The 24,923-nt window shown below is 46.3% G+C and overlaps 1 protein-coding gene across 1 annotated transcript in view; it reads left to right on the forward strand.

Annotated features, from left to right (window-relative positions):
• Window positions 1-979: 979 nt before the first annotated feature.
• The window catches only part of LOC120061439 (cyclin-dependent kinase 17-like), an 85,340-nt gene continuing 61,396 nt past the window's right edge, over window positions 980-24,923 (forward strand). Inside the window, exons 1-2 of the mRNA XM_039011247.1 lie at window positions 980-1,276; window positions 17,662-17,819. Coding sequence (XP_038867175.1) covers window positions 17,690-17,819 — 130 coding nt within the window. The 5' untranslated portion in view covers window positions 980-1,276; window positions 17,662-17,689. The remainder of the gene's footprint in view (window positions 1,277-17,661; window positions 17,820-24,923) is intronic.

Raw genomic sequence — 24,923 nt, forward strand, 5'->3', positions numbered from 1 at the left:
CGACTTGCCAAAACTATAGTTTGTTAACAAGAAATTTGTGGAGTGGTTGAAAAACGAGTTTTCATGACTCCAACCTAAGTGTTTGTAAACTTCCGACTTTAACTGTATGTGAGGGTTTATGGCAAGGGAAACGGTGTTGCAGTAGTCTAGTGCGTCGTTCGGGAATAATGACATGCGAACCTGGGCAACTTTGCGTTCACATTTCCCTAAAAAAGGGAACGGGAACTCGGAATTCAAGCTAACCGAACTCAGGCTCGTTTGAAGGGTCTGAGTTCCTTTGGAGTGTTCACACTGCACAAAAAAAAATTCGAACTGCACTGAGTTCACAAAAATGATCTGAAAGGGACCAAGTGTGAAAACACCCTTAGTCTGAACAGGCCTGAAAACTGTTCCATTTTACTCGCGCTGTGCGTAATTTCGAGCGCTATGCCGACTAACCGTCCAGAACTACACCTCCGCTCCAATCAAAATCAAAGTGGCTATAGCCCACACATACCCTGTATCACTCGCTTTAGTCAGATGCCCATTATCTATACATCCCCTATAATTATTCAGGACAAGTGGTGGCCTAGATATCTTCTAATCTATCGTCTCGCTCTTCATTTTTCTATAGGCAGCTATTATGCTTATTAGACATATGCTAGCTATCATTATAGGCCTATGCAAAATGCAGAAATAAGGACCACATGCCTGTGGCACTTAAGGTATTCCCTTTTGTCTGGATAATTATGATTTGAATATTAATTTATGATTAAATTACCATAAATTGCAGATAATCAATTATGCAGAAGAAAAATAATACCAGGAAGATATAAGGGGTGCACATTCGGATCAAACCTGCCTAAAATAATAAGGTAATTTCCCTTGTGTCTTGCTCTCCGAACTTTATCCCCCCCCCCCCCCCCCCACACACACACACCCCCCCACACACACCCTTTGCGGTGTTTTCCGGGATCACGCCACCACTTCCACTTGGGATCCTGGCGATATGGCTGATAATGGACTGGGACCGTGTTATTGTCAGCGCCAAATAGACAAACCCATAGTGTAGCCATCTTAAAGTCACTGGTCGAATAGAGCCGTAGAACATATTCTTACATAGTCTAAATAATAATTAGTGATTAAATAGGCCTATAGGTATTCCATAGCCACCTCCTTCACTTGCCACCACGTAGGCTACCGCGGTAGCTGCACAAACTTGTCGCAGTGGATAGCGTACAATCGTTGGGATTGCCCTATCTACAGGACTGAGTCTCGCGCATTCGGATCTTTTCAGGTTCGTATTGTTACAATGTTGCTTTTCCATGTCTGTGACTGACGTTATTATTTTGTGGCTGAGTTTTGTTAGTTGAAGTTCAGCTCAGACGCTAACCATGACGGTTTAGTGCGAATCGTGGGCTATGATCCTATTGAGATTGCAGTTTTACAGTGGCGTTTAGCAGTAGGATGATATGAATTTATCTGATTTGCCTGCTTAATCGCGTAAGGTGTTGATTCTGTATTTAATTGTGATTTGACAAAGGCTACTAGGAAAGTTAGCCTAACCAGCAGCCTCAGACAGCCTACCATCACTAGCCATAACCTAGTCAACAAAGCAGGTCATGCTATGCGGGCTATTCACCTATCTACACCAACAGTGTTCTATACACATGTAGGTTAAGCCAAAAACATCACAGGAAAGATCAACCAATGGTCAAAATCAAATTGTATTTTGTGCATACCTTCCACATATCTCGATTACTGTTCTCTCTAACTTTTGTATGCCCTGTCATACTCTACCCTCCCGGATGCTCTGTTCCAGGAAAACACGAGGAGAGGGAAGGAGTGAAAGGGAAAGGCCGGGGTTCCGAGAATCGCGCTTTAACTCAATATTTCGATCATTGCGTTATCCCAGAGAGCCAGTTCACTAGCCTACTATAGCTAATTGTGCTGAAATCTAGTCTTGGCTGGATCTCTGCCATAGAGATAGATGCCTGAAGTGTCTACATGGGCAGTCCGCGAATGGGACAGTGTTGTTTGTTGCACCATGCATGCATTTCAGAAAACATATAAAACAAAAACATAATTAAGATAATGGCAATTTGGTAATACTATAAAACAATCTTGATATTGATGTCTATATTTTGTCTTCACGATCCGGTAAACCGTCCGTGGTGGGAGTATCATTTACCGATTAATTATTGATGGGGCTGTCAATGGATGTCCGGGTTAGAAATAATACGCAGCGATCGTTGCCATCGAGGTTAATAACGGCGTTATAGCCAGTGAAGAAGTGCACCGGACATACGGTATGTTCTTGGTGAGCCGCATAAAATATCTGAGATTATGAGCTTCCCAGGCCTTTTTACATGTCAGAGAAGATGCGCATTTTTTTTATGTTGCATGGAAACTGTTGGTTCATGATTCAAGCAGAATTGCCGGTGCACTAGTTTCCATCAATAACTTAAAGTAATTACAGGGACAAAGCCTGCGAGGTTGTTTTTGTTGATGCAGCCAGGTGTTTGAGAGTGGGTAGCCGATATTCAACCTGCTTTCACAGTCCAGTCCACTGTGTAGTGTTGATTCTGGTCACAGAGATTCTGCCTTTCGAATGACATCATCTATTCAATTTCGGGTTTCTCACGACTGGGGGGAGTTCATCACATGCAAATATTTCTGCGTTTTTCGCCATATTCACCACCTCTATTGTCCAGAGTCGACTGCATGAACTCTATTGATTGGTGGCATGAATTCTATTCCTATCTCACTCATGTTGAAACAGAGCGTGACATCTTTTCGATTTCTCATTCAGAAGAAAAACAATGACAAAGACTGTTTTGTCCAGGCAGTTTAAGTGTCTAATTGTCTGGCTACTTATAAACCAGTTATGAAACAGTAGGTAGGCTACAATAGCCTATGGCTTATAAGTTTAATGGCTAAGACAGTGTCCATAGAGCCTTAGTCTTCTAATGGGTCCACTGGTCTTCCACTGTGGCCCAGCTGTGGTCAATTTTAAGGGATATAGAAGGAATTAATGTGGTGTTTCTTTCTGTGTACTCTCTTTGACCACCCCCTCTCTCTCTCGCTCTCTCTCTCTTCCTCTCTCTCTGTCTCTCTCTCTCTGTCTCTCTCTCTCTCATTCTCTCTCATTCTCCCTCTCTCTCTCTCTCATTCTCCCTCTCGCTCTCTCTCTTTCCCTCTCTCTCTCATTCTCTCTCTCATTCTCTCTCTCTCTCTCTCTCATTCTCTCTCATTCTCTCTCTCTCCCTCTCTCTCTCTCATTCTCTCTCTCATTCTCTCACTCCCTCTCTCTCTCTCTCTCATTCTCTCTCTCTCTCTCTCTCTCTCTCTCTCTCTCTCTCTCTCTCTCTCTCTCTCTCTCTCTCTCTCTCTCTCATTCTCTCTCTCCCTCTCTCTCATCCTCTCTCTCTCTCTCTCTCTCTCATTCTCTCTCTCATTCTCTCCCTCTCTCTCTCTCTCTCTCTCTCTCTCTCCCTCTCTCTCTCTCTCTCTCTCTCTCTCTCTCTCTCTCTCTCTCTCTCTCTCTCTCTCTCTCTCTCTCCCTCTCTCTCTCTCTCTCTCTCTCTCTCTCTCTCTCATTCTCTCTCTCCCTCTCTCTCATCCTCTCTCTCTCTCTCTCTCTCATTCTCTCTCTCATTCTCTCTCTCTCTCATTCTCTCTCTCCCTCTCTCTCATCCTCTCTCTCTCTCTCTCTCTCTCTCATTCTCTCTCTCATTCTCTCCCTCTCTCTCTCCCTCTCTCTCTCTCTCTCCCTCTCTCTCTCTCTCTCTCTCTCTCTCTCTCTCTCTCTCTCTCCCTCTCTCTCTCTCCCTCTCTCTCTCTCTCTCTCTCTCTCTCCCTCTCTCTCTCTCTCTCTCTCTCTCTCTCTCTCTCTCTCTCTCTCTCTCTCAATACACATCATTTATCTCTCCCCTGCTCACTTTCTTTCCTCTATCCCATACATGTCTGTTTTTGTATTTTTGTACTCTTTTCCTCCGTCTCTCCACCCTTTTCTCTCTCCTCTTTCCTCTCTCTCTCCTATTTTCCTCCCTCTATCCTATTTTTCTCCCTCTATCCTATTTTCTCCTCCCGCTATCCTCTTTCCCTGGGAAGATGTGCAGATTAAGAAGGAGGAGAGGAAAGAAACAGAGGAGGAGCCCAGATACCTAATAAAGAGAGTGGGCTTCCTTGCATGTTATCACTATTGTGTGCGTGTGTGTATGTCAGTGTGTGTACATCTCTGTGCATGTGTATCTCAGTGTGTATGTGTGTGTATCTCAGCATGCATGTGTGTGAGTGTTGCTGTGTGCATATGTATGTGTGTTATTGTTTGGAAGGAAAGGCCAGGAAAATGGATTCTGTAGTGGGGCAGACTTGTTTACTCATTACTCATGCATCCTCAGTCAGACTGCTGCTCCAAGCAGGACTCTGAGTGGCACTGAGTGCCCATTTCCCCTTTGCCACTAAGCCATATGTACAGTTGAAGTCGGAAGTTTACATACAATTAGGTTGGAGTCATTCAACTCGTTTTTCAACCACTCCACAAATTTCTTGTTAACAAACTATAGTTTTGGCAAGTCGGTTAGGACATCTCCTTTGTGCATGACACAAGTCATTTTTACAGCAATTGTTTACAGACAGATTATTTCACTTATAATTCACTGTATCACAATTCCAGTGGGTCAGAAGTTTACATACACTAAGTTGACTGTGCCTTGAAACAGCTTGGAACATTACAGAAAATGATGTCATGGCTTAAGAAGCTTGGAGGTGTACCTGTGGATGTGTTTCAAGGTCTACCTTCAAACTCAGTGCCTCTTTGCTTGACATCATGGGAAAATCAAAGGAAACCAGCCAAGACCCCAGAAAAAAAATTGCAGACCTCCACAAGTCTGGTTCATCCTTGGGAGCAATTTCCAAACGCCTGAAGGTACCACGTTCATCTGTACAAGCAATAGTACGCAAGTATAAACACCATGGGACCACGCAGCCGTCATACCGCTCAGGAAGGAGACGCGTTTTGTCTCCTAGAGATGAATGTACTTTGGTGCGAAAAGTGCAAATCAATCCCAGAACAACAGCAAAGGACCTTGTGAAGATGCTGGAGGAAACAGGTACAAAAGTATCAATATCCACAGGAAAACAAGTCCAATATCAACATAACCTGAAAGGCCGCTCAGCAAGGAAGAAGCCACTGCTCCAAAACCTCCATAAAAAAAGCCAGACTACGGTTTGCAACTGCACATGGGGACAAAGATCGTACTTTTTGGAGAAATGTCCTCTGGTCTGATGAAAGAAAAATATAACTATTTGGCCATAATGACCATTGTTATGTTTGGAGTCAAAAGGGGGATGCTTGCAAGCCGAAGAACACCATCCCAACCGTGAAGCACGGGTGTGGCAGCATCATGTTGTGGGGATGCTTTGCCGCAGGAGGAACTGGTGCACTTCACAAAATAGATGGCATCATGAGGAAAGGAAAATTATGTGGATATTTTGAAGCAACATCTCAAGACATCAGTCAGGAAGTTAAAGCTTGGTCGCAAATGGGTCTTCCAAATGGACAATGACCCCAAGCATACTTCCAAAGTTGTGGCCATATGACTTAAGGACAACAAAGTCAAGGTATTGGAGTGGCCATCACAAAGCCCTGACCTCAATTCTATAAAAAATTTGTGGGCAGAACTGAAAAAGTGTGTGCGAGCAAGGAGGCCTAAAAACCTGACTTAGTTACACCAGCTCTGTCAGGAGGAATGGGCCAAAATTCACCCAACTTATTGTGGGAAGCTTGTGGAAGGCTACCCGAAACGTTTGACCCAAATTAAACAATTGAATGGCAATGCTACCAAATACTAATTGAGTGTATGTAAACTTCTGACCCACTGGGAATGTGATGAAAGAAATAAAAGCTGAAATAAATCACTCTCTACTATTATTCTGACATTTCACATTCTTAAAATAAAGTGGTGATCCTAACTGGCCTTAAGACAGGGAATTTTTACTATGATTACATGTCAGGAATTGTGTTTTGAACTGAGTTTAAATGTATTTGCCTAAACTGTATGTAAACTTCCAACTTCAACTGTATGTAAACACATGGCTCTGCTCTGCTACTGTGTGAGCGTGTGTGTGGGTGTGTATACATTTGTTTATGGCTGCATGTGGGCGATTCCGTGGAAAAGTCAACCTGAGCATGCCCAAATTAAACCACGTTCATAATTCTTTGTCTATATATTGTCCATATGTTGGAGTTCAGGCTTCATTTGACATTTAACTAAGAAAATTGCATGACTTTCGCCCATTTCAGAGTAAGAGGCCAAGTCAAAAAACAATATTTCAGTCAGTCATAGTTGATGGCTTTTTGAAAGCGCTGACAGAAGTGGTTTCTCCACTCACAGCTGTCCTCCAGTTAGTTATGAAGATGAGATCTTAATGAAGCAATACATAACAAATTGATGAGTTTTGTTTGCTAGTTCTTCAGTCTTGTTAAGATAGGGGGGGGGGGGGGGGGGGGGGGTGATTGGGACATACAATGTACATCATAAAGTTTTTTAGGATTTTCTTTTGTTAAACATGCACCTTACATCGGATCATCTTGAAACATTCTCTGTGAAGCTAACTTTCATCAAGGTTTTATAAGGTCTGTAATTGGCTTCTCTCTTTTCATTGTCAGTATCCTTAGTCAGCGTTAGGATATTCGTAACATCCATACTGGTCGTAGGATGTGATGGATTTTGAGGAGAGATGGATAGTGTGACTCAGGGAGGGGTTCCGGAATGAGAACAGTGAACTCAAGTCCATCCTCTCTCTCTCTCTGCCACCTCTGCGGCTTCCTGGCTGTAACCTAGCAACCCCAAAACTGTGTTAGGGAGTTGAAGAAATGTAACACCCAAAACTCTATTATTTTTTGCTTTATTTCACCAGCATGCTAATATTTGGAAGTCCTCTTGGGTATACACTCCCCCCAAGGTACACTATAGACACACTCATCAGACGTTTCATTTGTATTTTGTTTGTAAATTCAGTGAGAATGTAACATCCCTGCAAATGTAACATCCATAATCACCCGTGTGTATGTTAGAGAAGGAGAGATAGAACATGCAGTATTGGACAGTGGAAAGCGTGTCTTCCTCTATGTATGTTTAGTTACACATATCTGGTTCCTGATCCCAGAGAGAGAATCTGGTGTCTGATACAGGCAGCTGAGAGCTGGTGTCTGTAGGGCTGGGTAGCTGAACTCTGCTTGTTTGGTCTAGCCAGTCTGGTGAGCCTCCAGTTCTGTTATGACTGCTCTGACTATTATTGACCTGTGGATGGTGTGTCTGGTTCTGATGCCTGGCTCTGGCACTTGGGTCTAGTCTGGGTTCTTGGTGCTGGTCTGTCTCTGTGTGCTTTCTCTTGGCCTGGCTCTTATTGGCCTGTTGGTGGTCTGTCTGTCTGTCTGTCTGGCAACTATAGTCTGCTGGTGACTGATAGTCAGTCTGGAGTCTGTATGCCAGTGGTTCTGGGCCTTGGGTCTTGGCTGTCCCTGATGTAAAGTAGGTGTGTGTCTGTTGGTAATGTGTCTGTGATTGTGTGTGTGTGTGTGTGTGTGTGTGTTAGTGCGTGTGTGTGTGTGTGTGGGCTGGTAGCGGGTGGTTGGCAGTCGAGTCCTCGGCTCTTGCTTAGCACCGCAGTAGTCTCTGCCAGCTTGAGTGCCAGGCAGAGGAGAGAGAGAGAGACAGAATGAGACAGAGTGAGAGAGAGAAACAGAGAGAGAGAATCAGGCAGAGGAGAGATGGATAATGTGACTCGGGGAGGGGTTCCGGAATGAGAACAGTGAATTCTCAAGTCCTTCCTCTCCTCTCTCTGCCACCTCTGCGCTCCCTGGCCGTAACCTAGCAACCCTAAAACTGTGTTAGGGAGTTGAATAAATCAGATGTGTTCCTCTCCTCCCCAGGAGTGACTGATCTAGAACTAGGAGTGACCCCTTACCTCAACGCTAACACGCACACACACACACACACACACACACACACACACACACACACACACACACACACACACACACACACACACACACACACACACACACACACACACACACACACACACACACACACACACACACACTGGTACTGACTGAACCCCAGAAGAGAATCTGTCTGTCTATGCCTCCGTCTATTCCCTCTTTCTCTTCATGTCTTTATTGCCTTCTCTCTATAGCCCCCCTCGTCGCGCTATAGCCCCCCTCTTCTCTCTATAGCCCCCCTCTTCTCTCTATAGCCCCCCTCTTTGCTCTATAGCCCCCCTCTTCTCAATTCAATTCAAGGGGCTTTATTGGGATGGGAAACATATGTTAACACTGCCAAAGCAAGTGAAGTAGATAATATACAAAACTAAAATAAACATTAAAATGAACAGTAAACATTACACTCACAAAAGTTCCAAAAGAATAAAGACATTACAAATGTCATATTATGTCTATATACAGTGTTGTAACCATGTGCAAATGGTTAAAGTACAAAAGGGAAAATAAATAACCATAAATATGGGTTGTATTTACAATGGTGTTTGTTCTTCACTGGTTGCCTTTTTCTTGTGGCAACAGGTCACAAATCTTGCTGCTGTGATGGCACACTGTGGTATTTCACCCAATAGATATGGGAGTTTTCAAATTATTTGTGGATCTGTGTAATCTGAGGGAAATATGTGTCTCTAATATGGTCATACATTTGGCAGGAGGTTAAGAAATGCAGCTCAGTTTCCACCTCATTTTGTGGGCAGTGTGCACATAGTCTGTCTTCTCTTGAGAGCCATGTCTGCCTACAGAGACCTTTCTCAATAGCAAGGCTATGCTCACTGAGTCTGTACATAGCCAAAGCTTTCCTTAAGTTTGGGTCAGTCACAGTGGTCAGGTATTCTGCCACTGTGTACTCTCTGTTTAGGGCCAAATAGCATTCTAGTTTGCTCTGTTTTTTTTGTAAATTCTTTCCAATGTGTTTCTCTTGATTTGGTTGGGTCTAATTGTGTTGCTGTCCTGGGGCTCTGTGGGGTGTGTTTGTGTTTGTGAACAGAGCCCCAGGACCAGCTTGCTTAGGGGACTCTTCTCCAGGTTAATTTCTCTGTAGGTGATGGCTTTGTTAGGGAAGGTTTGGGAAATGCTTCCTTTTTGGTTGTTGTAGAATTAAAGGATTTTGATAATTAGCGGGTATTGGCCTAATTCTGCTCTGCATGCATTATTTGGTGTTTTATGTTGTACACAGCTGATATTTTTGCAGAATTCTGCATGCAGAGTCTCAATTTGGTGTTTGTCCCATTTTGTGGATTCTTGGTTGGTGAGCGGACCCCCGACCTCACAACCATAATGGGTTCTATAACTGATTCAAGTACTTCTCTCTACAGCCCCTCTCTTCTCTCTATAGACCCTCTCTTCTCTCTCTGTCTGTAGGGTTGTACTCAGTGATTTTAGAATCGTAATCAATACCTCTTGAAAATAAGTGTGTATGAAGTGGCTTCACTCTAGGGAAATGTATGCCTGTCAGTAGGCCTTATACCAACCAGTGAGTAGGCCTTATACTAACCTGTGAGTAGGCCTTATACCAACCAGTGAGTAGGCCTTATACTAACCTGTGAGTAGACCTTATACCAACCAGTCAGTAGGCCTAACCAGTCAGTAGGCCTTATACCAACCAGTCAGTAGGCCTTATACCAACCAGTCAGTAGGCCTTATACTAACCTGTGAGTAGGCCTTATACCAACCAGTGAGTAGGCCTTATACTAACCTGTGAGTAGGCCTTATACTAACCTGTGAGTAGGCCTTATACCAACCAGTGAGTAGACCTTATACTAACCTGTGAGTAGACCTTATACTAACCTGTGAGTAGGCCTTATACCAACCAGTGAGTAGGCCTTATACTAACCTGTGCTTAGACCTTATACTAACCTGTGAGTAGGCCTTATACCAACCAGTGAGTAGACCTTATACTAACCTGTGAGTAGGCCTTATACCAACCAGTGAGTAGGCCTTATACTAACCTGTGCTTAGACCTTATACTAACCTGTGAGTAGGCCTTATACCAACCAGTGAGTAGACCTTATACTAACCTGTGAGTAGGCCTTATACCAACCAGTGAGTAGGCCTTATACCAACCTGTGAGTAGACCTTATGCCAACCAGTCAGTAGACCTTATACTAACCTGTGAGTAGGCCTTATACCAACCAGTCAGTAGGCCTAACCAGACAGTAGGCCTTATACTAACCAGTCAGTTGGTCTTATACCAACCAGTCAGTAGGCCTTATACCAACCAGTCAGTAAGCCTTATACCAACCAGTCAGTAGGCCTTATACTAACCAGTCAGTAGGCCTTATACCAACCAGTGAGTAGGCCTTATACCAACCAGTCAGTAGGCCTGATACCAACCAGTCAGTAGGCCTTATACCAACCAGTCAGTAGGCCTTATAACAACCAGTGAGTAGACCTTATACTAACCTGTGAGTAGACCTTATACTAACCTGTGAGTAGGCCTTATACCAACCAGTGAGTAGACCTTATACTAACCAGTGAGTAGGCCTTATACCAACCAGTGAGTAGACCTTATACTAACCTGTGAGTAGACCTTATACTAACCTGTGAGTAGGCCTTATACCAACCAGTGAGTAGACCTTATACTAGCCTGTGAGTAGGCCTTATACCAACCAGTGAGTAGACCTTATGCTAACCTGTGAGTAGGCCTTATACCAACCAGTCAGTAGGCCTTATACTAACCAGTGAGTAGGCCTTATACTAACCTGTGAGTAGGCCTTATACCAACCAGTGAGTAGACCTTATACCAACCAGTGAGTAGGCCTTATACTAACCAGTCAGTAGGCCTTATACTAACCTGTGAGTAGGCCTTATACTAACCAGTCAGTAGGCCTTATACCAACCAGTCAGTAGGCCTTATACCAACCAGTCAGTAGGCCTAACCAGACAGTAGGCCTTATACTAACCAGTCAGTAGGCCTTATACCAACCAGTCAGTAGGCCTTATACCAACCAGTCAGTAAGCCTTATACCAACCAGTCAGTAGGCCTTATACTAACCAGTCAGTAGGCCTGATACCAACCAGTCAGTAGGCCTTATACTAACCAGTGAGTAGGCCTGATACCAACCAGTCAGTAGGCCTTATACTAACCAGTGAGTAGGCCTTATACCAACCAGTGAGTAGGCCTTATACTAACCTGTGAGTAGGCCTTATACTAACCAGTCAGTAGGCCTGCTACCAACCAGTCAGTAGGCCTTATACTAACCAGTGAGTAGGCCTTATACTAACCAGTCAGTAGGCCTTATACCAACCAGTCAGTAGGCCTTATACTAACCTGTGAGTAGGCCTTATACTAACCTGTGAGTAGGCCTTATACCAACCAGTCAGTAGGCCTTATACCAACCAGTGAGTAGGCCTTATACTAACCTGTGAGTAGGCCTTATACCAACCAGTGAGTAGACCTTATACTAACCTGTGAGTAGACCTTATACTAACCTGTGAGTAGGCCTTATACCAACCTGTGAGTAGGCCTTATACCAACCTGTGAGTAGACCTTATACTAACCTGTGAGTAGGCCTTATACCAACCAGTGAGTAGACCTTATACCAACCTGTGAGTAGACCTTATACTAACCTGTGAGTAGGCCTTATACCAACCAGTGAGTAGACTTTATACCAACCAGTGAGTAGACCTTATACTAACCTGTGAGTAGACCTTATACCAACCAGTGAGTAGACCTTATACCAACCAGTGAGTAGGCCTTATACCAACCAGTCAGTAGGCCTTATACCAACCAGTCAGTAGGCCTAACCAGACAGTAGGCCTTATACTAACCAGTCAGTAGGCCTTATACCAACCAGTCAGTAGGCCTTATACTAACCTGTGAGTAGGCCTTATACCAACCAGTCAGTAGGCCTTATACCAACCAGTCAGTAGGCCTAACCAGACAGTAGGCCTTATACCAACCAGTCAGTAAGCCTTATACCAACCAGTCAGTAGGCCTTATACTAACCAGTCAGTAGGCCTTATACTAACCAGTGAGTAGGCCTTATACCAACCAGTCAGTAGGCCTTATACTAACCTGTGAGTAGACCTTATACCAACCAGTCAGTAGGCCTTATACCAACCAGTCAGTAGGCCTGATACCAACCAGTCAGTAGGCCTTATACTAACCAGTGAGTAGGCCTTATACCAACCAGTCAGTAGGCCTTATACTAACCTGTGAGTAGACCTTATACCAACCAGTCAGTAGGCCTTATACCAACCAGTGAGTAGGCCTTATACTAACCTGTGAGTAGGCCTTATACTAACCAGTCAGTAGGCCTTATACTAACCTGTGAGTAGACCTTATACCAACCAGTCAGTAGGCCTTATACCAACCAGTGAGTAGGCCTTATACTAACCTGTGAGTAGGCCTTATACTAACCTGTCAGTAGGCCTTATACCAACCAGTCAGTAGGCCTTATACCAACCAGTCAGTAGGCCTTATACCGACCAGTCAGTAGGCCTAACCAGACATTAGGCCTTATACTAACCAGTCGGTAGGCCTTATACCGACCAGTGTAACTATCATTTGAATAATCTATGTAATTACACGTTAGCGTAGTAGGTACATGCCATTGTGTAGAAATTATCACTTTTACTCACATCTTTGCATTTAGTTGGAAAGCAACATTTACGTTGGTAAGTGTACTACGTAACACAAGGTAGGTCTATTCCATGTATTGAGTGTAATGCTCACAGGGCCAAACTCTGTGACTGTGACTGCTAGGCCTCTGTTGTGAGTCAATGGGCGCGTTCAAACTTACAGCCAACTTCAAAGACGAGTTGAGACTGACTGATCTACAATTACCTTGCATCATAAATAACTACTCAATATTATTTGTAGATCTATCAGTCAGTCACAGTTTACTCATGATACATCACGGTTTTGAAGCGGTCGGATACGGCCAGTGTGTTGGATAACCTGAGTCATGTGGGGTCAGCAGCAGAACATGTCATAGCCCACATTTTCTGCCACACTTCTGCCAAATGCTTCCTGGTACCAAGTCCATCTGGGAGAGATGATGTCATAGCAGGAAGCACAGACCTTATCTGGCAAAGTCGAGCAGCTATATAGACTGGTCAGCATCTAGAATCTGAGAATGGTTTACATAACATATTAGCTAAAGATAAGAATGAGTACAGGGTATGTGAACATGGGACTTTTAATATGTCCAAAGGTTTTTGTTAAAAAGTAATTAAACAGGGTTGTGTTGTTTGGAACACAGCTTTGAGTTTTCGGTCTGAAGTGGCAGAGATGGACGGTGTTACAACTACATAGGCTGGTGAGGTAGCATCCTATTAGACCAGGGGCTTGTAACACTCAAACAGTTCCCCATATGCAACCCCCCGGAAAAGGGTGTGTTTTCCTCTTCCAATGGTTAATGATATTCACATGGCATTACTGCTCATGGTAATTCAACAGAGATAAGACCAGCCTGGTGAAACCATTCATTATTGTGTGTGTGTTTGCATTAGCATGTGTACCCAAAATCGCTTTCTTCTCCTAATTCCTGGATGACGATAGGTCACAGAGTTCACATAGGAAATTTATCCAATCAGCCAATCGTATGCTTATCTCCTTATGGACTCTGGGAAACATGCAAATAAGGGGGGGATTTATTCACTGCAGATAATTCAGAGTTGGATGGACTGAAATTAAAACCTCTTTCTCCCCCTTTCCTTGTCTCTCTCTCTCCGGGAGTCTCAATGGGCAGACAATACAACATTCTCCTCTTGCTGTGAGAGAGTGTGTATGAATTAGTGTCAAGTTCATCATGTTTTTTTTGTTGCATAGAGTTACATTATTGCAAATTCACATTCATAGCACAAGGTTTGTCTTACTGAGTAAGTTTCAAGATCCAGATTTTGATATAGCATTGTGTGTGAATACGTCACTGTGAGATATCCATGTGCCTCTATAGCGCTGAAAGACAGACTGAAAGGATGAATGGCTTTTGTTGAAACGTCTAAGGTTGGACACACAAAGAGCAGGGTGCCGAGAGAGAGAGAGTCCCGAGCCCTATGGGGCAGGGAAGTGGAGCAGAGACAGAAATACTCAGCCATGGTCGCCTCTCCCTTCAGGCCAGCAGAGAGGAGAGGGGGCAGGAACAAGAGACAGAGAAACATAACATACAGATTGAGTGACTCAAACACACACACACACACACACACACACACACACACACACACACACACACACACACACACACACACACACACACACACACACACACACACACACACACACACACACACTCTGTGACTCAAACTCAAAAAGCTTGCACACATATTTTGGGGGACATATTAATCCCCTCCCCAAACACACACTCGTAAACACACACCCATGCACAAAGACACACAGTATACACTCTATACTGTATGTAAACCAGTGATTGTGTTGGATGGATTGGCTGTGTTGAATGCTGTAGTTAATGAGTAGTGTTTATACCATGGCACAGCTGGCTCGGCTGCCATGGAGCCAACAGGGGGTCTCCTCTGCATATAGTCAGGCTTTGTTGGGTTGCTTTGTTTGTGTGTTTGTGGGCTTATGTATTCCTCATATATGTGTGTGTATTTACAGTATCTTGCAAAAGTATTCAGATTTATTGTGCTAGAAAGTGGGATTATAATGGATTTAATTGTCATTTTATTGATGTATTATATTAGGTTAAAATAAAAGTGTTCATTGTTCATTCAGAATTGTTGAAATTGTCATTATTACAAATATATATTTACATTTTTCATTTGTAGCACTTGTGCTCCCAATTTAAAAAAAGTTAGGAGCACAACATAAAATATAAGAGCACCAGAAAATATATTTTTTAAATCGATTTATTGTGCCGTAAAAACACATATGTAACACTGTAAAGACATTTGTTAATTATAAAAAGCTATAATGTTGATACAAATACCTGTAATTGAAATAAATAAAAAAACATGTGGAATGTTAGTGCTTTTACATAATGTAGAAACCTATCTTCCTATTGAGATACACTGACAATTGTGCACTGTCCTTTTAAGAACGTGAAGTTTGTGATGATGACATGCAAAAGATCAGCCATAAAACCCCACCTTTACTCGATCCCAGGCTGTGTCACAAATGGCCTTGACCTGGAGTCCCATAGTGCGACGCACAATTGGCCCAGCGTCATCTGGGTTAGGGGAGGGTTTAGCAAGTGGGGGCTTTACTTGGTTCATCTCTCCCTAGCAACTCCTAGTGCCGGGCCAGGCGCCTGCAGGCTGACTTCGGTCGTCAGTTGAACGGAGTTTCCTCTGACGCATTGGTGCGGATGGCTTCCGGGTTAAGTGGGCGGGTGTTAAGAAGTGCTGCTTGGCGGGTCATGTTTCGGAGGACGCGTCACTCGACCTTCGCCTCTCCCGAGCCCTTTGGGGAGTTGCAGCGATGAGACAAGACCGTAATTGGATATCACGAAATTGGTGAGAAAAAGGGGGTAAACACCCCCCCACAATTTTTTTTTAAAGCAGGAAGTACCAGTGACTCGCTCAATATGGAAGTGGTCAGATGACACAGATGCTAAGCTACAGGACTGTTTTGTTAGCACAGACTGGAGCATGTTCCGGGATTCATCCAATGGCATTGAGGAGTATACCACAACAGTCACCGGCTTCATCAATAAGTGCATCGATTACATCGTCCCCACAGTGACCATATGTACATACCCCAACCAGAAGCCATGGATTACAGGCAACATCCGCACTGAGTTAAATGGTAGAGCTGCCTTTTTACAAGGAGCAGGACACTAACCTGGACGCTTACAAGATAACCTCTATGCCCTCTGACGAACCATCAAACAGGCAAAGCATCAATACAGGACTAAGATTGAATCCTACTACACTGGCTTTGACGCTCGTCGGGCTTGCAAAGTATTATGGACTACAAAATGAAGCCCAGCCGATAGCTGCCCAGTGACACGAGCCTACCAGACGAGCTAAATGACTTCTATGCGCTTCAAGGCAAGCAACACTGAAGCATACATGAGAGCACCAGCTGTTCCCGGCTGACCTTATGATCACGCTCTCCGTAGCCGATGTGAGTAAGACCTTTAAACAGGTCAAGATTCACAAGGCTGCAGGGCCAGAAAGATTACCAAGACGTGTACACAGAGCATGCGTTGACCAACTGGCAAGTGTGTTCACTGACAGTTTCAACCTGTCCTTGACCGAGTCTGTAATACCTACATGTTTCAAGCAGACCACCATAGTCCCTGTGCCCAAGAACACACTGATCCTCAATGCGGGGGCCCTCCAGGGGTGAGTGCTTAGTCCCCTCCTGTAATCCCTGTTCACCCATGACTCCATGGCCAAGCATGGTTCCAAAACCATCATTAAGGTTGCCGACGATACAACGGTGGTAGGCCTGATCACCGACAACGATGAGACAGCCTATAGGGAGGATGTCACTGCCAGGACAACAACCTCTTCTTCAACATGATCAAGACAAAGGAGCTGATCGTGGACTATAAGAAAAGGAGGGCTGCGCACACCCCCAGTGTGACTGAAAAGATTTGGCATGGGTCCTCAGATCCTCAAAAGTTTCTACAGCTTTACCATCGAGAGCATCCTGACTGGTTGCATCAACACCTGGTATGGAAACTGCTCGGCAACCGACCGCAAGGCGCTACAGAGGGTCAATACAGCTCAGTACATCACTGGGATCAAGCTTCCTGCCATCCAGGACCTCTATACCAGGCGGTGTCAGAGGAAGGCTCTAAAAATGGTCATGTCTCCAGCCAACCTAGTCATAGACTGTTCTCTCTGCTACCGCATTGCAAGCGGTACCGGAGCGCCAAGTCGAGGTCCAAAAGGCTCCTTAACAGCTTCTACCCCCAGGTCATATGAGTGCTGAACAGCTAATCAAATGGCTACCTGGACTATTTGCATTGATTCCCCCCCTTTTTTACGGTGCTGCTACTCGCTGTTTATTATCTATGCATAGTCACTTTACCCCTACCTACATCACCTCAATTACCTCGACTATCCTGTACCCCCGCACACTGACTCGGTACCAGTACCCCTAATATATATCCTCATTATTGTTATTTTATTGTGTTACTTTTTTAAATGTATTTTTATTTATTTAAAAAATGGTAAATATTTTTACTGCGCTGTTGGTTAAGGGCTTGTAAGTAAGCATTTCACTGTAAGGTCTACTACACCTGTTGTATTTGGCGCATGTGACTAATAACGGCCCGCGAGTAGTTTTAGAATGGCCAGAGACATGGTTTATGAAGGTAAAATGCGACCCCCCCCCAATCCACGATAGGAAGAGAAACAGTGCTCTGGTAATATGGGATCTTTTGAACAGTTTCCAGATAGAATCAAGCACTTTCTGCTGTAGTAATGGTGCAGCCATGAGGCGAATGAATCTGCGCTCGGGATCAACGGTGCAGCGAAACATCATTACAACAATTATTATCTGGGGGATTTATTTTTCCAAGGCACACTGGTGCTCCTAAATGAAAACTCCAACATGGTTGCACTTTAGAACTCTGAATACAGTGCAGTTCCCGTATGAGAATCTGAATGTATTATTAATGATGATGATGGTGAAGATGATGACTTAAAGAAGATTTGAAGATGTAATGTGTTATTATTGTGTCTCTCTCAACCAGGCCGTGGGCCCCTGGCTGTGTGTGTGAGATGGACAGGATGAAGATCATCAAGCGGAGGCTGTCCATGTCTCTCCGTAGCACCCGGCCCGTAGACGACTCGCTGTCTGAACTGGCCGAGCAGATGACTCTGGACGAGCCCTCTGCAGCCAGAGAAAACGGTGAGACACACACACACACACACACACACACACACACACACACACACACACACACACACACACACACACACACACACACACACACACACACACACACACACACACAAACATACACACACACACACACACACACACACACACACACACACACACACACACACACACACACACACACACACACACACACACACACACACACACACACAAATAAATGGACTAATACACTAAAGGGACATAAACCGACAAATTGTGAACAATCCTGCATGTTTGGCAGAGATGGAACAGACTGCACTACACCCTAACACCTTCCTCAACCTCATCCTCATCTTCATCGTCATCATCCTCACTGTGCATTGGGCCGGGAGTGGTGTGGAGTGGTGAGGGGAGGGGGATGTAATGGAAGCCAGTCATTGCTATCTGACCAGTGTACTCCTAGTTAGGAGCATTTACAGTGCAGTGGTGGTGATTGCATTGTGTTACAGTGATACATGCAGCTCATCAGTCAGTCACGCTGAGCAGATTGTGGTGTATTGATAAGGACTCCTCCCTGCAGACTGCCTCTGTCTGGCCCTATCCCATCCTGCAGGAGTCAGCACTCATCAGAGTGGAAGTAGGACAGTACTGCACTGAGCTGGGGATGTGGTGTCCTATACCATCTGGTGGGAAGACAGCAGTACTGCAGGTCATTGCGGTCAGTGTTGTGGGCTGCTTCACCTGTGTGTGTGTGTCTCCCTGCTACAGACCAAAAGCAGGTCAGAACACAGAGCATCAGCTGTTCCTGAGAGAGAGAGGGAGAATCGTTACAACACTGTATATAGACATAATATGACATTTGAAATGTCTTTATTCTTTTGGAACTTCTGTGACTGTAATGGGGGGGGGGGGGGGGGGGGGGGCGGGGGGGCAGGGGGGAGGGGGTCAGAGAAAGGAGGAGGAAGGAGAAAGCAGCATGTCATTCATCTAGGATGATGTGTTATTGGTACTCTCTCTCTTACCCTAGCAGTAATGTTATCATTTAGGATGCAGTTTGGATGCTCATCTGCCCAGACATCATATCTCTCTGCTGCTCCCTTATTCATTCCATAGCAGCACTACCTACATCACTTTCACTCCTATTTTTACCTCCCTCTCTCCTTCTCTCTCGTCATCCCGTCGGTCTCTATTATCCAGGGTTATGACAGTTAGCTTCCTGAGGGACATGAGACAGAGTGAGGGAGGAAGGAAAATAATGATAGAACGAGAGGGAGGGTTTGAGAGACCTCTCTCTCTCTCTCTCTCTCTCTCTCTCTCTCTCTCTCTCTCCCTCTCTCTCTCTCTCTCTCTCTCTCTCCCTCTGTCACTCTCTCTCGCTCTCTGTCACTCCCCCTCTCTCATTCTCTCTCTCTCTCTCCCTCTGTCACTCTCTGTCTCTCTCTCTCTCTGTCACTCACTCTCTCTCTCTCTCTCTCTCTCTCTCTCTCTCTCTCTCTCTCTCTCTCTCTCTCTCTCTCTCCCTCTTTCTTTATGTACCTGTCAACATGTTATAAAGCTCTAACACTGAATCTGTTGTAGATGTTCACCCAATCTGCCATGGTGTTAATTGGTCTGAGTGCTCACCGCTCTAACGGCTGATCTGGGATTTGTTCTCTCGCCCTGCTCAAACAGGCTTCAGATCTGGCTCAGTGGAGTACAGGCTGTTCTAGGAACAGTGATAACAGTGAATGCTTAGAGTCAGGGATAAATTGGGCCAATGCAGAGGGAAATCAAAGCCCTGGTTTAAGGGTATATTTAGGGGTTTAAGAAGCAGAGGAATTAGGGATGAATTGAAAAAGAGCAGACACCCACACAGTTCTCTTTTTTTGTTGAGTTTTTTCATCTCCATCCTCATTGGTCATTGGTCCACCCACAGCATGATAAGTATATTGTTTTTAGTGCACTCTCTCAGCATTGATGTAGTGGTAGAAATATAGGTGGGGAAACTCTGATTGCCGGTCGTGGTGAAAAAAGTAACGATCCCTATACTTTCATTGCATTTTTTCACAAAAGGTGTGTAAACTGTTGGGCAAAAATAAACGTGTTTACTTGCGTTTACCCACCACTACACCACTGGTTCTCAGTGGTCAGTTGGTTGATTGCTCCTGCCATTTCATCAATGGATGTCCCTCAGTCTGTCTCTGCCTGTCCCATCCCCTGCCTGTATTTGCTTGCTGTGTTCTTTGTCCCCTCTTCATCAGATTGTACCTGTCACTGTCCATCTGTCTATCCTTAGCAGTCCACGCCTGTCTCCTTGAGGCCTCTCTTCCTCCATGCTCTGCCTGTCTTTCTTGTTAGTCCTCTTTTATCCTCTGGATACTCATCCCCCCTTTACTCCCTCTTTAACACTACGACTGTCACTAAGACATGACTACTGCTTCTGTTCATATCTCTGCTGTCAGCTCCCTCTACTAACATGACTACTGCTTCTGTTCATATCTATGCTGTCAGCTCCCTCTACTAACATGACTACTGCTTCTGTTCATATCTCTGCTGTCAGCTCCTTCTGCCTGGTCTTTATCTGTCCCCTCTTTTCTCCCTTTCTCTCCCTCCTCCCTCTCTCTCTACCCTTCACTCTCCCCTCCCTCCCTCCCTCCCTCCCTCCCTCCCTCCCTCCCTCCCTCCCTCCCTCCCTCCCTCCCTCCCTCCCTCCCTCCCTCCCTCCCTCCCTCCCTCCCTCCCTCCCTCCCTCCCTCCCTCCCTCCCTCCCTCCCTCCCTCTCTACCCATCCCTCCCTCCCTCTCTCTATACCCATCCCTCTCTCCCTCCCTCCTGCCTCTCTCTATACCCTTCCCTCCCTCCCTCCCTCTCTCTCTCTCTCTCTCTCTCTCTCTCTCTCTCTCTCTCTCTCTCTCTCCCTCCTACCTCTCTCTCTACCCTTCCCTCTCTCCCTCCTTCTCTCTCTACCCTTCCCTCTCTCCCTCCTTCTCTCTCTACCCTTCCCTCTCTCCCTCCTTCTCTCTCTCTACCCTTCCCTCCCTCTCTCCCTCCTTCTCTCTCTCAGAGCCCATGGTGGTGCGTCCTGTTAGTATACATCCCCCAGCCTCTCACAGCGCTCCGTCCTTCCTGCGTCAGTACGCTGGCCACCTTGGCCGCACCGCTGCCCTGCGCAGAGACAACCCAGGCCTGGACCGCGACAGGCCCTACCTCACCCTGCACAGGACCGGATCCCTTGGTACACACACACACATTATACATGCACACGTGCGCACACGTGCACACACAATCCGGAATCCGGAGCATGACCGTTACCCTTGGTGGCTTTTTCTTTCTCCAGTCTTGTTCATCCCACTCTCTATATACCTCTCAGAACTCTTTGCACCTCTGTCTCTCTCTCTCGCTCTCTCTTTTTCTCTCTTTCTCTTTCTCTCGCTCTCTTTCTGTCTCTCTCTCTCTCTCTGTGTTTCTATGTTGTCAGAGTCTAGGTGATGTGGGTAAGGCGGAGTCAGGCGCAGGACACAGAGATGAGTAATAATAGTAACTTTACTCAAAAATAATCTTCCAACAAGGAGAACGAAAATCCAGAATCACATAAACGAGACAACTGACAACAATAAACACGCACAAAACCATGATGGCTCCAGAGGGTTAAATAGGGAAATAATTCAAACGTAATGTACAATACAGAGGTAATGTACAATACAGACAAAACAAATGGAAAAATAAATGTAGATCGGTGGAGCCTAGAAAGCCGGTGACGTCGACCGCCGAACGCCGCCCGAACAAGGAGAGGCACCAACTTTCGGCAGAAGTCGTGACATATGTATCTCTTTCTTCCTTGCCCTTAGCTTTGTTTGTGTTTGTGACTGTTGTAAGATGTCCTCTGTGCCTCATGTGCATAGAATACTATTTAACTAAATAGAATACTATTTAACTTCATCCGTTTGTGTGCGTCAATCTTGACTGCGATGGACCGCCGTGTGTGTGTGTGTGTGTGTGTGTGTGTGTGTGTGTGTGTGTGTGTGTGTGTGTGTGTGTGTGTGTGTGTGTGTGTGTGTGTGTGTGTGTGTGTGTGTGTGTGTGTGTGTGTGTGTGTTGGCTCCACCTTACCAGTCAGTCCAACCAGTGCCGCCTGGAGGTGGGATGCAGACACAGCGCTGTGATGTGATGGTGAAGGTACGCTGGGCTGTGGATTGTCTGGATTGTCTGGGCTGTGGATTGTCTGGGCTGTGGATTGTCTGGGCTGTGGATTGTCTGGATTGTCTGGGCTGTGGATTGTCTGGATTGTCTGGGTTGTGGATTGTCTGGATTGTCTGGGCTGTGGATTGTCTGGATTGTCTGGGCTGTGGATTGTATGTGTGATTGTCTGGGCTGTGGATTGTATGTGTGATTGTCTGGGCTGTGGATTGTATGTGTGATTGAATATGAAGAAAAAAAACTGTGTATGTATTCTCCAACCTTTACTCCAGAGAGATATGAGCTTATTTTAGAATGACCCCCAATCACACACACACACACACACACACACACACACACACACACACACACACACACACACACACACACACACACACACACACACACACACACACACACACACACACACACACACACACACACACACACACACACTGTCCCTCTGTTTGACCATGTTATGTAATGCAGCGTGTGATCCCCGTGTATATGAATCCCAGTAATCTAATTTCCCTTTGCGGATAGGGCTTTACAGCAGGGGGAGGGAGGGATGGAGGGAGTGAGGGAGGCAGTGAGTGAGTGGGGGAGGGAGGGAGGGATGGAAGACTGGAGGGAGTGAGGGAGACAGTGAGTGAGTGGGGGAGGGAGGGATGGAAGACTGGAGGGAGTGAGGGAGACAGTGAGTGAGTGGGGGAGGGAGGGATGGAGGACTGGAGGGAGGGAGACAGTGAGTGAGTGAGTGGGGGAGGGAGGGAGTGAGGGAGACAGTGAGTGAGGGGGGAGGGATGGAGGACTGGAGGGAGGGAAGACAGTGAGTGAGTGGGGGAGGGAGAGAGGGATGGAGGGAGGGAAGACAGTGAGTGAGTGTGGGAGGGAGGGAGGGATGGAGGGAGGGAGGGAGGGAGGGAGGGAGGGAGGGAGGGAGGGAGGGAAGACAGTGAGTGTGGGAGGGAGGGAGGGAGGGATGGAGGGAGGGAGGGATGGATGGAGGACTGGAGGGACAGAAGACAGTGGAGCTAGTGGAGAGAAGAGAGATCATCTTAGAAGAGGAGAAAGGAAGGGAGAGAGCTGGGGCAGGGAGAGGAGAGAGCTGGGGCTGGGAGAGGAGAGAGCTGGGGCTGGGAGAGGAGAGAGCTGGGGCAGGGAGAGGAGAGAGCTGGGGCTGGGAGAGGAGAGAGCTGGGGCAGGGAGAGGAGAGAGCTGGGGCTGGGAGAGGAGAGAGCTGGGGCTTGGAGAGGAGAGAGCTGGGGCAGGGAGAGGAGAGAGCTGGGGCAGGGAGAGGAGAGAGCTGGGGCAGGGAGAGGAGAGAGCTCTACTACTTGATAATAGAATAATTTCTGCTCTATTTCTTCACATTTCTATACCAGCTCAGAATGTCTCCCCACCTATCATGGAGACAGGGATTCATCTCAGTGAGAGCGGCATGGAGAAAGAGAAGATAGTTAGCCTAACCTGTAGTCTGGTACAGCTAGGACCTGTAGTCTGGTACAGCTAGGACCTGTAGTCTGGTAAAGCTAGGACCTATAGCCTGGTACAGCTAGGACCTGTAGTCTGGTACAGCTAGGACCTGTAGCCTGGTACAGCTAGGACCTGTAGTCTGGTACAGCTAGGACCTGTAGTCTGGTACAGCTAGGACCTGTAGTCTGGTACAGCTAGGACCTGTAGTCTGGTAAAGCTAGGACCTATAGCCTGGTACAGCTAGGACCTGTAGTCTGGTACAGCTGTACCTGTAGCCTGGTACAGCTAGGACCTGTAGCCTGGTACAGCTAGGACCTGTAGTCAGGTACAGCTAGGACCTGTAGTCTGGTACAGCTAGGACCTGTAGTCTGGTACAGCTAGGACCTGTAGTCTGGTACAGCTTGGACCTGTAGTCTGGTACAGCTAGGACCTGTAGTCTGGTACAGCTAGGACCTGTAGTCTGGTACAGCTTGGACCTGTAGTCTGGTACAGCTAGGACCTGTAGTCTGGTACAGCTTGGACCTGTAGTCTGGTACAGCTAGGACCTGTAGTCTGGTACAGCTAGGACCTGTAGTCTGGTACAGCTAGGACCTGTAGTCTGGTACAGCTAGGACCTGTAGCCTGGTACAGCTAGGACCTGTAGTCTGGTACAGCTAGGACCTGTAGTCTGGTACAGCTAGGACCTGTAGTCTGGTAAAGCTAGGACCTGTAGTCTGGTAAAACTAGGACCTGTAGCCTGGTACAGCTAGGACCTGTAGTCTGGTACAGCTAGGACCTGTAGTCTGGTACAGCTAGGACCTGTAGTCTGGTACAGCTAGGACCTGTAGTCTGGTACAGCTAGGACCTGTAGCCTGGTACAGCTAGGACCTGTAGCCTGGTACAGCTTGCACCTGTTGTCTGGTACAGCTAGGACCTGTAGTCTGGTACAGCTATGACCTGTAGCCTGGTACAGCTAGGACCTGTAGCCTGGTACAAGAGAGCTGGGGCAGGGAGAGGAGAGAGCTGGGGCAGGGAGAGGAGAGAGCTGGGGCTGGGAGAGGAGAGAGCTGTGGCAGGGAGAGGAGAGAGCTGGGGCTGGGAGAGTAGAGAGCTGGGGCTGGGGCTGGGAGAGGAGAGAGCTGGGGCTGGGAGAGGAGAGAGCTGGGGCAGGGAGAGGAGAGAGCTGGGGCAGGGAGAGGAGAGAGCTGGGGCAGGGAGAGGAGAGAGCTGGGGCAGGGAGAGGAGAGAGCTCTACTACTTGATAATAGAATAATTTCTGCTCTATTTCTTCACATTCTATACCAGCTCAGAATGTCTCCCCACCTTTCATGGAGACAGGGATTCATCTCAGTGAGAGCGGCATGGAGAAAGAGAAGATAGTTAGCCTAACCTGTAGTCTAGTACAGCTAGGACCTGTAGTCTGGTACAGCTAGGACCTGTAGTCTGGTAAAGCTAGGACCTATAGCCTGGTACAGCTAGGACCTGTAGTCTGGTACAGTTAGGACCTGTAGTCTGGTAAAG

Source organism: Salvelinus namaycush, chromosome 16 (genome assembly GCF_016432855.1).
Source record: "Salvelinus namaycush isolate Seneca chromosome 16, SaNama_1.0, whole genome shotgun sequence".
In the NCBI taxonomy this organism is placed as follows: domain Eukaryota; kingdom Metazoa; phylum Chordata; class Actinopteri; order Salmoniformes; family Salmonidae; genus Salvelinus; species Salvelinus namaycush.